Source organism: Manis javanica, chromosome 9 (assembly GCF_040802235.1).
Source record: "Manis javanica isolate MJ-LG chromosome 9, MJ_LKY, whole genome shotgun sequence".
NCBI classification, from domain to species: Eukaryota; Metazoa; Chordata; class Mammalia; order Pholidota; family Manidae; genus Manis; species Manis javanica.
The window spans coordinates 873,562-886,395 of NC_133164.1; the positions used below are offsets into that span (position 1 = coordinate 873,562).

The 12,834-nt window shown below is 56.9% G+C and overlaps 1 protein-coding gene across 7 annotated transcripts in view; it reads right to left on the reverse strand.

Moving 5' to 3' along the window:
- ATP11A (ATPase phospholipid transporting 11A) overlaps positions 1-12,834 on the reverse strand; it is a 106,615-nt gene that overhangs the window by 23,102 nt on the left and 70,679 nt on the right. For all 7 annotated transcript variants that reach the window (XM_037024790.2, XM_037024789.2, XM_073212342.1 and 4 more), the window contains exons 12-19: positions 11,773-11,970; positions 11,225-11,398; positions 10,056-10,219; positions 8,689-8,760; positions 7,132-7,205; positions 3,804-3,907; positions 2,480-2,661; positions 200-451 (exon numbers count right to left, since the gene is read on the reverse strand). In XM_037024790.2, coding sequence (XP_036880685.2) covers positions 200-451; positions 2,480-2,661; positions 3,804-3,907; positions 7,132-7,205; positions 8,689-8,760; positions 10,056-10,219; positions 11,225-11,398; positions 11,773-11,970 — 1,220 coding nt within the window. The remainder of the gene's footprint in view (positions 1-199; positions 452-2,479; positions 2,662-3,803; positions 3,908-7,131; positions 7,206-8,688; positions 8,761-10,055; positions 10,220-11,224; positions 11,399-11,772; positions 11,971-12,834) is intronic.

Sequence of the window (12,834 nt, forward strand, 5' to 3'; positions counted from 1 at the left end):
TTGAACGTGACACACTCACACCTCTTATGCAGACACATCATGGCTGCTAAACAGGAGCAGCTTTGGGCATGCCCCGGAGTTTGCAGGGCACCCGCTGACGCCGTCACGGCTGCAGAGCACAGCCCTCACTCCCGGGGAGGGGGCGCCGGCTGAGGCAGCTGAGGGAGCGCGAGACCCTGAGGTGGTGGGGGGCACCTACCCTGAGAAGTTGTCCCTGGCCAGGCTCCCGCTGTGGTGCAGGACGGTCTTGCTCAGCTCAAACAGGACGTCGTGTAAGCTCTGCTCCTCGATCCTCTTGGTGGTCAGCTCGAGCAGCTGGGTGCTTCTGCGGAAAAGCTTGCAGGCATAGCAGGTGGCGGCTGCCGTCTCCATCTTGTCCCCTGTGAGGACCCAGACTTTGATCCCGGCCTTCTGCAGGGCCTCAACAGTGTCCGCGGCTTTCTCCTGGAGCCTAAGGAAACAGAGACAGGCCAGCACAAACATGCACAGTCAGAGCACTGGCAGGGCCTGGGGCCCGTGAAACACACTGGCCCCTCCGCACTAAGCAGCGGCGGCCCCGGCTGGCGATCGTGCCATACGGTACCCAGAGCTTTTACAGTCCAGAACAAAACCTAGTACCAATGGGTAGACATGGGTGATAACGAGGAAAATACACAAAATGGGGCTGTTTGGTGTAGCTGACGTCTGCCCAGCACGCAGTTTTCTGTCTCAGACTAGCTACTTGGGGAGGACTTCAGGCAATTATAATAGCTGTCATAGCCACAGACAAAAAGGGCTAAAGCAGGGAAAAACAGGGTCTGGAAAAAAGGTGTTCAGCATATTCATTATCTATTCTTTTGGCATAAACTGTCCTGATGCTGCCATGAATTGTGTGGAAGCTGGGGTCCTCTGAACAGCGCGACTACTGAGAATGCTGGTGGTGAGTCGCTGTCCGGGTGCCATGCACAGTGGCCTTCCAGCGGGCAAGGCGGAGCGTGGAGCACCCTTTACCAAGCCCAGGCGGGGCGCTGTTAGCACCTCCTCCCATGTGTGGACCAGCTCCTGTCCTTGGGACTTTGGCATGAAAACCACGGCTGCCTCATCTGGGGGCCTGGCATGCGCACCAGATTTTAGTCTTGGCTTCCGTCCGGCTTCTCCCGAAGGAAGGCTCCCTGCTTCTGCCAAGGTCTGAGTGGAAGGAACCGATTTGGGCTCTCACTGGGATGACTGGTTAGATTCTGGGATAGGCTTCCTAGGTGGAGACTCGAGACCATGTGTCATCACAGTATTCTAGAGAGAAAAGCACACCTCTAATCCCATTGTTATTTTTCTTTTAAAGGAAACAGGCCCAGTGCCGTCTGTGAGCATGCTGGTTCTAGAGTCAGAGGGACTTTTTGATCAAAAAGCACCACTCAAAGCCACTGGCCCCACATGCCCACGGGGGCTCCTCTAGACGTTTTGAGGTCCAAGTCCTGATGAGTGGCTGCACTCCCATGGCCCTTGAGGACGTCACGCCCCCCCCTCCACCTGGGCACACACATCCCACTGGACCACCCGCTCCTGCCCGGCACAGGGCCCCAGTAACCACCCTGTAGCTGCGGCTTCACATTCTAAGCCGCCCTGTGCACAGGCTGTGCTCCGTGTGTTTACACCTGGGTTCCTGGGGGCTGAGTTGGGAACGGGGCTTAAAGAAAAACAGGAACAAACCAAACACGGTGCCTGGGGTTGAGGACTCGGTAAATGCCTGTTCAAGATGCCGGGGACACGTAGGCTTGGAGATAAGGATTTAAATTTTGGATCAACAAACCACAAAGACTTTCAAACTTTATGGGAAAAGAATCCTCAGTACATTTCCTGAAGTCTGTTTCATCCCTTTAACTTGGGGTCTTTTTTATCATTTGTTTCAAAATAAAGTGCGACCCACTTCCCTCCCTGCGCTCTCAGGTCAGCGGCGGGCAGAGGACCATCCTCCGTCCTGCCGCGGGATGTGACGGGCAGCTCTCTTCCGAGTGACCTAAAATCTGTAGTTGGTATTTTACCAGTTGTTCATATTACTGGCTTTTTTCAATATTCTACTTTGTTATTTAGAATTTCTTCAATGAGTAAGTACAGAAACACTAAGTTTGTTAAGATCTAAATGTCACACCTATACTTGGGAAGAACTAGTGACAGATTTGTGAACAGAATTACACATTCATTCCATTCTAAAGAACAGTTTTGAACAGTCCGGTGTCCTGACTACACGCAATGTGACATGGCAATGCTGACAGTTCCCGGTGTCCGGGGGCGGGGGAGTGAGTTTCAGGCCACGTATGCATGGGGAGTGAAGCGCCACCCCATCTTGGCCTCCCGGGACATTACTGCACAGCACGCTGGACAGCTGCTGGTCCTGCCGCGTGACCACGTCCATGCTGGGCGCAGGGACGTCCCCCAGAGCAGCCCCCTGGAGCTCTGCCACATCACGTCGTGGCTGCTGGGGACAGGTGTGGCCTTCACTCACCGGTCCTCGACCGCGGTCGCGCCAAGCAGAATAAGGTCCTTCTCTATCTGCTCGTAGGCTTCTGCTAATTTCTTTTCTCGATCCTGAAGCGCCACCTTGGCAGCCTGCAGCAGTTTACAGATGGCTTCATACTCCTCGCAAACCAGCCTTTTGTAGGCGACACACAGGGTCCGAAGTCCCTCCTGAGGGACCACAAGGCAGTGTTCAATGGGGATTCAGGGACTAGAACGACTAACCAAGGAATATAAAACGACCAACCATCCAAGGGACAGGGCATCTACGGCTGAGTTGCACTCACATTAAACACATGTCATCACCACAGATCACACAGTTCTCAAACGAATAAGCATGGGATTAATAATACAAACCATGGGCCCCTAAACCTAAGGCTTTATCCATTTACTCTGACAAATGAGGAACTCAGCTTTTTCAGGGCACTCGCGGCACCTCACGGTAACTCTCACGTGCCAGTCAAGGAGCATGCTGTGCGTGGGGGGGTGCCAGCCCGTCTGCTGTAGCGCTCAGGGGGGAAGCTGCTCGGTGGCTCGCCAGCCCACCGGGGCCTCAGAAGGCGAGTCAGCATCTAAGGACCAACATGGCCCAGCTGCCACCGCAGGACGTGCTGGCCCACGAGGTGCAGCGGGCGGGCCTCTGGGAGCCCACGGGCCACACGGGGACACTGTTCTGCCAGTAAGTTCCCACTGCCACAAAGGTCTGACTTGGGATTTAAGGGGCTTCCCTCTTTGTTCCTTCAGGCCCGACTCCAGGCCTAAGGAGAAGCACCGCAGCCCTGCCATGTCACCGTCCGAATGCTGGGGTGACACTGGTTCTGAGGGGCTTAGAGAGCCTTCCCGACACGTGAGCTCACGTTTCCCACAGCCCTCAGGGAAGACCCCCCCGACTCCCCGGAAGAATCGGGGGACAAGCCCATCATGAAGTCTGGGAGCAGAGGAAGTTATGCACTCCAAGCCGAGACGCAGGAAGAAACCCGGCAGGAGGCCACGATGAACAGCGGTCTGGCTGCCTCTGAAGGGACCCTGAAGCCCTTTCTCCAACACAACAGTCACCACAAATGGGCTTGTCATTCGGACCCTCAGCATTGACCAACGGCCTGGCGCCTCAAAACGACCAGGTGCCAAGTTGGCTGGGGGGAGGTGCTGGGAGTGCCTGGGGCAGGGGTGCCCCGCCGAAGTCGCAGGGAGCTCCCCGCCCTGCACGAGCTGGCCCTGCGGACTCCAGGTGGGGCTGGGAGCCGAAGGTGGCCATGGCCAGGGTTCCCTTCTGGGCGTGCCGTGTGGTGCCCGCCCTGCCTGCGCCCGCTCACCACGGCGTTGCGCTCCACTCTGGATCGGATCTGATCAACCTTGCCTTCTATGACTTGGGGAAATATGGAAGAATCCGCTCCTTTGCAAAACAGGTAAATTTCCCCTATAAAATTAGAAAAAAAGATGTTTAATTACAATATGTGGAAGAATGAAGTATTTTTCAAATCACGTTTTCTGAGACTACTGTAAGATGACTTCAATGACCAGTTAACATGCATACTGGGGAAGAACAGTCCACGATCACCCCAAAGCCTAATTTTATTCCTACAACCCCAAATCTCAGGGAAGTCAGGAAATGAAAACATATGGCTCATGAGGGTGTGTAACATGCTGAAAAGCTGGCAGGCGAGCTCAGGGGCTCCTGTGCGACTCCCCAGACTGCCAGTCGTGCCCGGTGGCTTCACAGCCACTTGTGCTGTACATGCTTCTCCTCCCGTTAAGTATATGACAAAAGGGCCGGCTCAGCAGACTGGGCCCCGGGCAACGTCCTGTGCCCAGGCCTTGATCTGTCTTTAGACACAAAGCACAGACACTAAGCTCCCCGGCCCGGCAGATCCCCAGGAAGCAAGGGCCTGCAGGAGTCCGCGGGAGGCACGTCCAGGGGTGGGCTGGCTGTCCCACGGTGTCACCTGGCGGGGTCCACTCCTGGGGCACAGTCCCTCCCACAGGGGACCCCAGACAAGGGTCATAGCACCCAGGGCCTGCCTTGGCCTATCTCCTGGATGCCAGAAAGGACTAACTCATGTGGGGCACACACTGGCAACATCGAGAATGCAGCATGATTTATGCTCACGAAGCCTGCACGGGCCGCCTGTGGCCAGAGAGGATGGCACCGAGTGACGTGGAGTCCGGGCTTGGCGCTGGGCTGTGGCGGAGGAGGTTGGAGAGGAAGGGCCGGGCTGAGCAGCAGTCTGCCGCCCACTGGGGCGGGAAGCATGCCGAGCACAGCGGCACGTTGGTGACCCGGGCTCTTGGTCGCGAGCCATGCAAACACCAGCCGGATGTCAGAATCCATCCCAACTAACGGACATGGTGTCTAGTCAATGCCCACATGTGTCACCAGGTACAGTTCAGAACAGGAATTGTAACAATGATACATTTTTTTTCTAGTGAAACCAAGATGCCTCATGGTAATGGTTTGTGAATGCCGTGAATTTCCAAGTTTCAACTTATCACTTCTTGTTCAGCCACACTGACATGGGACATGTTCAGCCTTAAGAGTCGGTCATGGAGAGCCTTTAACGTCATGAGAGCATCACCTACAACCCTGCTTTTACAGCTCCATCAACCAGCAGAAAGTTGCTGACCCAGAGAGATGCCCACATGGTGGCATGACTGTTGCCTATGGTGGGACATGCTGCAGCCACTGCTCAACAGAGGCCCCTCAGACAGAAGCGTGGCTGGTTGCTAAGTGGCTGCAGCACTAGTCCAACGGCCACTGCCGTCCAGGCGCTAAAACTGGGGAAGCAGTTGCCTCCGGGGATGTAACTACTTATAGAACAACATGTCTAAATATTCAAGCTTCTCTTACAATGGATGGATGCAATGGCTGGTCCGGTAGCCCTTGGAAATGTGCGTCACCCCGTCCAGGGGAGGGATGTTCTAATGGCGTGGACACCTTGGACAGCCACTCCTGACCCGACCCAACTCCTTTGACAGCTTTTGTGACACCTTTTTTGACAGCAGATAACACTGTTTACAAAGCTGCCACAGTGTGTCAAGCCCTGTGACCACGGCTGTGCGGGGGACAGAGGACCATGTGCGGCAGTGGACATGTCCTCCAAGGCTTGCTGCTGCTGCAGGCCTGTGAGCTGTCTCCTGAGCATGGTTCACTCCCCGACTCCATGTCTGTATGGGGAGAAGACAAGACCAGCCTGGCCGCCTCTTCTGGATCCTTCAAGGGGCTGGCCTCTCAGGAAGCTTCCTGGCTTGGCCCACAAGCATGAGCTTGTGGACTCGTGCTCAGCCTGGAGGGTGTGGGGGTGTGTGTGGGGTGAAGATCCTCCACCCTGCTGATCCCAGTGGTGAAACCTCTGTTCTCCTGTGTCATGGGAACACTGACACTGTTGTCATTTCATGTCCTGGGCATGCAGGGCAAGCCTCAGGGGTGGAGACCACTCTGTGTGCCACGTCTGATGTCTGTCACGAGGGTCAGGGGCGAGGGAGCTGCGTGGTTAAGAGCCAGCTCACATGTGGCTAGCACGCTGCCAGGCAGCCACACGCCTTCCCTGGGCTCTCCGTCCAAAGCAACCTGACTCCGCGGAGAAGGACTCCCAGGTGCCGCTGAGGTGTGTGTCTGCAGCAGTCAGGTCTCACAAGGCCTGAGAAGGGGAAGCAAGGTGCTGCCGGCCTGCCAGTGGGGAGGGAGGGTGGCCGGGTGGAAGAGCTGCCCGCTCACGTCCCGTGGAAGCGCACTTCTCAACAGGAGGGTCAGGACATGCGGACGAAAAGCTCTCCGACATGCCTCCAGGTCACTATTTTACACTCCGTGTGCTCGCTTCCAGGGTAGTGGCCGCCTTTGGTCACTCACCAGGCAACTTTGCAAGCAGATAAACACAGCCTGATAATTACCTAGTTTTAAAGAACAAAAAGATCCCACATCCCTTGTAAGATGCCATCTTGAATTTGCATTAGCTGAACTGAACTCAGCCCTTAGCACATGGCGCTGCAGCCGCGGTGCATAAACCGCTGGGAATAGTACAGGTTCTGCACCTGACATACAGACAACCTAGCCATGTCTGAAGACAAACAGCACATCGACTGAGGCAACCAGGACAAGCTTCCTACAACGTGGCTGTTAAGCTGTCCTTGGGAAAGCGCAAATGAACCTGAGGGCCTCCAGGGGGGAAGCCCCCACCAGGTAGGGGTCCTCCAGGGGGGAAGCCCCCTCCAGGCTGAGAGGCTCTAGGTGGAAAATCCCCACAGAGCACGTGCGGTTGGGGGAGGCCTGAAAGGAAAGCTGGCAGGGGCAGGGCAGGAAGCAGATGTGAGACAGAGGAGAGGCCTCCTGACACAGGAGCACCCCGGGAGCCAGCAGGCACCTGAGCATGGGCGTCTCAGGAGGACTGAGAGGCAGAGACAACGGTGGGACCCCGGGCAGCAGGCTGCTGTGGTCGCCCAGTGGTGGGTGAGGCCACCCAGTGGGGACAGACTCTGTAGGATGTGTCCATGGGGAGCCTACGGGGCTTGGGGGCACTGAGGGCCGCGGCCAGGGGTGGTGTGGCCTGCAGGCGGTTCAAGTGTTCGACCTGTAAAGTGCCTATGGAGTGTGCGTGTCAGGATAAAGCAACCACGTGTAACATGGAGATCAAGGAAAGGCCTGCCTACCTGCAGCCGACTTCACAATTACACTCATTCGCCTTCTTACTGAGTCAAAGCTCAGAATTTCCAGCAGTTCAAACCTGAAAAAGATAAAAACTGCTTTTCATATCCAGCCATCTGGTGTACCCTGGAATCTGGGTGATTACCGACCTTTCCCAGGGGACTGTCCTGGGTAGCCCCCTCCCCACAGCTGCCCACCCCACAGGCCTTGCTGCCAAGCCATGCGTCCAAGGAGGAATCCAGATATTGGGTGGCTCCCTCCAGCGACAGATGGGGAATCCGTGCTCCTGCCACCTGGACCTTTGGGGCTGAGGGCAGTGAGGCCAGGACCCTTGCCACCCAACGGCTGCTCCGCCGCCCCACCCTCACCCAGGTCCCAGGAGCTCAGGGGCTCGGCTCGCCAAACAAACTCCCTTCCCTACGCTGATCCACGTTCCTAAATTCTGCTGAACACAGGCACACAGGTTGTACCAGAGCTTATGGCCCCTGAGACTGAACCGGTGTCTTTTAAGTTGATAAAATTTTGTTAAAAAAGGCAGAGAGACTGGTATTTAATCAGTATGTATACGCTCATGAACAGGAGACTCATGTCTATCTGGCATTTAAGATACTGAAAATGGTTCAGTGTCCAGGACATGACCTCTGAAAAGTCCTGAGGGTCTGGACCCCAGCCGGCCAGCTGCTCGGGGACCACGAAATGCTGGCCATGCAGGCCCTGGGGGCAGGCGAGAAGGCCCCCCAGAGCATCTCAGTGGCACTGTGGAGCGTCACCATGAGCACGCCCGCCTCTTCAGGTGGGAGCTAGACGCCTGAAGGCCGGAGTCCCTGCGCCCCCCGGGGTGACCCTGCAGCCCAGCTGTCAGGGACCTGGCTATGCCAGTCTGGGACCCACATTTAGCTCCAGACTCGGGCTCACTGGTCCCACTAACCAGCGAGTTCATTTTTCTAAAGATGGAGATTTAAAAATGCAGGTTTTTTTGAAGTCATAACCACCAAGTCGTATGCCCCTTAGACCTGTATCCTTTTATTGCTATTTATGTTTACTTATAAAGAACAGGACTACCCAATCTCCGAGTCAAGATGGGCCACCCGCCTCTGGGACTGGCGATTCCAGCCTGAGACAGCTCGTAAAAGCGGAAGGAGGCGGGTCCTACAGACACGGAGAGTGGGCGCACGCGAGGCCCTGCTGGCCGTTCGAGAGGGGCGCTTGCTCAGGCTTTCTGCAGACGCTGTGTCCCACGCCTGGGGGCTGGTGCTCGCAAGCGAGGGGCTCCTGGAGAAGGCGCATGCTTCTTCCCCACTGGGCAGGGTCAGAACATACCAGAAGGTGGGAGAACTCTGCAGTGGAACCCGCCGCAGACGGTTCAGCCCAACACCTGCCTGACGCTCCGCCCCCAGCCTGACGCTCCGCCCCCAGCTGCTCTCACTGCCTGGCTCCTAAATCCTCCAGACGTTCTGGGCACAGTCCCGGAGCTTTACAGGGGAGGGGGCAGGGTACGGCATCCGGGTTTCCCGGGGGAGGCCTCGCAAGGGGAATGCTTTGCTAAGCGTGCGGCACCCTACCTCTCAAGGTCGTTGTCCCGGTTTAAAATCTCCATGTGGTTGTCCTTCAGCCTCAGGTACGTAAAACCAAGCCTGGGAAGGGGAAGGCAGGTCCAGGGGTTGTTTGAAGCTCTGACATTCGTCTCGCACAGAATATTTGTTTTACACTGGGGTAGGGCTTTCTTTTAGAGGAAGAAATGCTTGTGGTAAAACAGCCGGCAGCAGGCCCGTGGGCAGGTCCCTGAGTGCTGGCTCCTGTCACCGGTCATGGGCTGTTCCACAGAGGCCACCCTGTCAGCACGGGAAGGACCCTGAGACTGGCAGTCTCTAAGCCAGCATCTCACTTCACCAATGAGGAACTAGCCCCTGGGCAGGAGGCCAGGCAACACCCGTCCCCAGAGCACTTGCTTTGTGACACCCTGACAGCACTTCTGAGGGCCGCGTGCACATCGGGTGCTGTGCAGGGACGCTGGGGCGCGGAGGCGTGGCTTCTGGCAAGAGCTCACAGATGGGAGAAGGAACGTGTTTCTCACACAGCCAGCAGCCACACGGTAGGAAGGCGCTGTGGCGCCATGGGGACAGGCAGGAGCTGCCGGGCTGAAGAAAAGCTGCTTGGACGGCACATGTACGATCAGGGGCGGGAAGGGCCTGTCCTGGCTACTAAGCATGCAGCTTGAGTTCTGAACACTTGTCCAGGAGACGACTAGCTTTGAGAAATCTAAGTGCGTGTGGACACCTGCACTTTGATAGAGGCCCATGGGAATACATACCTGAGGTCACCTCCCACACTGCACGGGAAAAACATGCTACCTAGGTCAACAAAAAACACTGTTCTACTTGGGTGACACACTCATCGCCCACTCATTCATGGCAGCAGAGAGGGAAGCCCACTTCCTTTAGTCAGATCTGAGTTGAAAACTGAGAACTGGAAACACATTTCCGTGACTTGAAATCGTGCCTCAAATCTGGAATAGCCAGAGTATTTTTCCAGGTGTTGTTTGCTTAAAATGTCATGTCATGCGGCAGCGAGGACTCCCAATAAAGACCTGAGGGAGAGGGTGGACGGCACACAGAGAAAGAGAAGCCGACAGGAAGAAAGCCGAAGCAGCCAGTTGAACTTTCCGGCACGCTGTGTGACTTTGAGGGGGTTTCCTGACATCTCTGGAAATCAATTTTTTGGATGGACAAGGAAGACGTGTTCTAAAGGGTGAATAGGACTGTTCATGCGGTCAAAAGCCTGGGATCACCTGGAGTGGCCTTTAGCTGACTTATCGCGGAGTTAGGAGGGGGCCTCCCGGGACACAGCAGGCACCCTGAGCTGAGGGGCCGACGGCCACCCAGCTGGGCCTGCGGGCGGGCCTGCCGGCACAGCCCTGCCTCTGGCCTACCTCTGGACGCCCTCGACCAGGGCCAGCTCGTCAGGGGAGGAGGATATGTACACACAGGGTCTCCCCGAGGCCGGCGCCTTCCTGGGTCCGTCCGCCTCCTCTTCGTCCTTCACCTGGATGGTGTGGCACAGACAGAGGGCTCGGAAAAACAGCTCTTCTCGTTCCTGTGAAAACAAGCACAAGACCCACATGCCTGTGGCCGTCAGCTCGCGGCAGAAGGAAAGCAAGCGCAGGCAGGACGCGGCGTTCCAGGCATCAGGAGGCGGGGCGAACTGGCTTCCGCACGTGCGAGCACTCCGGCCTTGTGCTGCCCGTCACTGTGAGAGGCCAGAGAGGCGGAGTGATGGGGCGAGGTCACAAGAGCGGGCACGGCAGGGCCAAGTCTCAGACCAGCTGAGGTGCGTGGCCGAGCCTGGGCTCCCCGGGGACTCCCGAGTGCCTCGCCAGGGTCCTGGGTGCTGCCCTGGGAGAGGCCGTGAAAGGCTGGGCTCGCCCCCCACGCGCCAGGTAGAGGGAGTCCCTGCAGGGGCCCGAGGGTGCAATGCCTGCAGGCTCCTCACGGTGGCCCACACCAGCCCCTTGGCCACCACCTGAGGCCCACGTGGTGGCACATCCAGTGCACCTGGTCATGGCAGAGCCCACCAAGGGGCCCCACACAGGTCTCTGCAGTCACCAAGCTCTCTGGAATGGTCTCCTGGCGACTACTGATGAGGGCCCAGCCCTCCAGGAGATGCTGAGTTCTGGAGCCACAGCACTTGAGTGTGCACACATGTGCAGGGCATATGTCTGTCTGTGTGCATGAGGGCAGTATGTGTGCACATGTGCACACAAGTGCGAGGGGCATGTGTCTGTGTGTGTGCCTCTATGTGCATGAGGGCACTGTGTGTGGCATGTGTCTGTGCATGCGTGCGCATGTGCACTCAAGTGTGGACACGTGTAAGCACTGGCACATGTGGTGTGCGTCTCAAGCTGTTCCCACCCCGGATGTGACTGTCCAGTTCCCTGGGGGGGAAGGAACCTCACGGTTCTCACTCAAGTTGCTGGGTGGCCCCATCTTCCCTGGATCCCAGAATGAGAGGTAACACTAGTGTATCCTGGGAGCAGGGCCCTAGAACACGTGGCAGTGACCCTCTGGAGGGCCAGCACCCGCGGAGCGAGCGGCCACCTACCCTCCCGCTGACACCCGGGGAGGAGTCAATCATGTCGATGCCAGAGGCGTCCGGGAGGACCTGCCCATTGCAGATGACGTGTGGCACATAGACGTGGCCTTCGACGCAGCACTCCTTGAACTGCATGTCGTTCTCTGTGAGGGTGCCGGTTTTGTCTGTGAAGATGTATTCCACCTGCGGACACAGGGCTGGCTGGGTGGCGCTGGCCGGGGATTGGCGCCCTTCTGGAAGGGGAGAGGGGCTGACTCTGTCGCGGAGCGGCCGTGTGCCTGACATCAAGGCTGTCCATGGGAATTCAGGCCACACAAGCTGCTGCACCGGGCTGAATGGTGAGCACGCAGGACTGTCCACCCCCAGAGCTCTGCTGCTGTCTTTCACCAGTAACAGGCTTGGAACAGGCCTGTGCATGAATCAGAATGGAAAAGTATCCTTGGGTATCCAGGACTTGCCCACACAGTACGGGTTCTTTCGAATCTAGATACCTGGGAACATAAAAGGGAGGGACTCGATCTCAACAAATCACAGAAGACCATTCCGAAGCCACCTACCTGTCCTAATTCTTCATTTAAGTCTGAGGTGTTGACGAGCGGCCCCTCCCCAGTCTCCTCATCGAACATCTCCTCGTCCCAGGTGATGAAGTAGGAACCCAGGAACTTCTGCATCTCCACCGTGACGTACATGGACACGGGGATGATGTAGTTGAAGAGGACCATGAAGGCCAGGAAGTCCGTGAACGCCCTGAGAAACTGAGAGGGCCCCACATCACCTCCGGTCTGCCAGCCAGCAGCACCGGGGTGGGAGGCCGAGGCTGGCACACGCCACACGACGCACTCCCAGACCCAAACACAAGGCTCATTTGGGGTGGCAGCTGTCACCCTGCTCGCCCGTCACCTGATCTGAGCCTGGCGGTGGCCCCAGGCTGGGAGCAGGCCAGCGTGCCTCCCTGCCGTGGGGGGGCAAGTCCCCGCCACCGAGAGAAGCCACAGTCGGGAGACAGGAGGCCCCTCCACCTGGCAGCCGGCAGGGCACTTGACAGTCAGAGATTTCCAAGTTTCCTTAGACACTGGGACACGTTAACAAACCTACGTGGTGACGACCTGGGATGCTGAAAAAGTAACTGCAGGAAAAACTATTTTTTCTTACAGTTTTGTTCACATCTCTGAACCATTCAGTTTCGTGGGAGGCCCAGTGGAACCCAGGATATGCAGGGAGCCTAGTCTGGGCCTGCACACAGCCCCTGTGCTGCACCCGGGGGACCCTGGTCTGATCTGCATGTAGCTCAGGTCGGCTTCTGGCCAGAAAATGGTACTGTTTTAAGTAGAGGAGGTTCAATAAGATTATTTTAACATACTGGGTTGGGGACAAATACGTTGGATAAACATGAGCCACTGAGCTAAAACTAAGGAAAAATGAAATTCTTACCATAATTTCCTATTATTGAGACTCTCCTTTGTCTATATTCTTACCAGGGGCACCATTTCCCTCACGATTGTTAGCAGGCACTCTGAGTGCCTACTACACACAGGGCAGTGCCCGGGACCTGCACAGGCTGCGTGCGGCGCTGTCTTGTGAATCTGCTTGGGAACCAGAACATTCCAGACCTGAAGAGT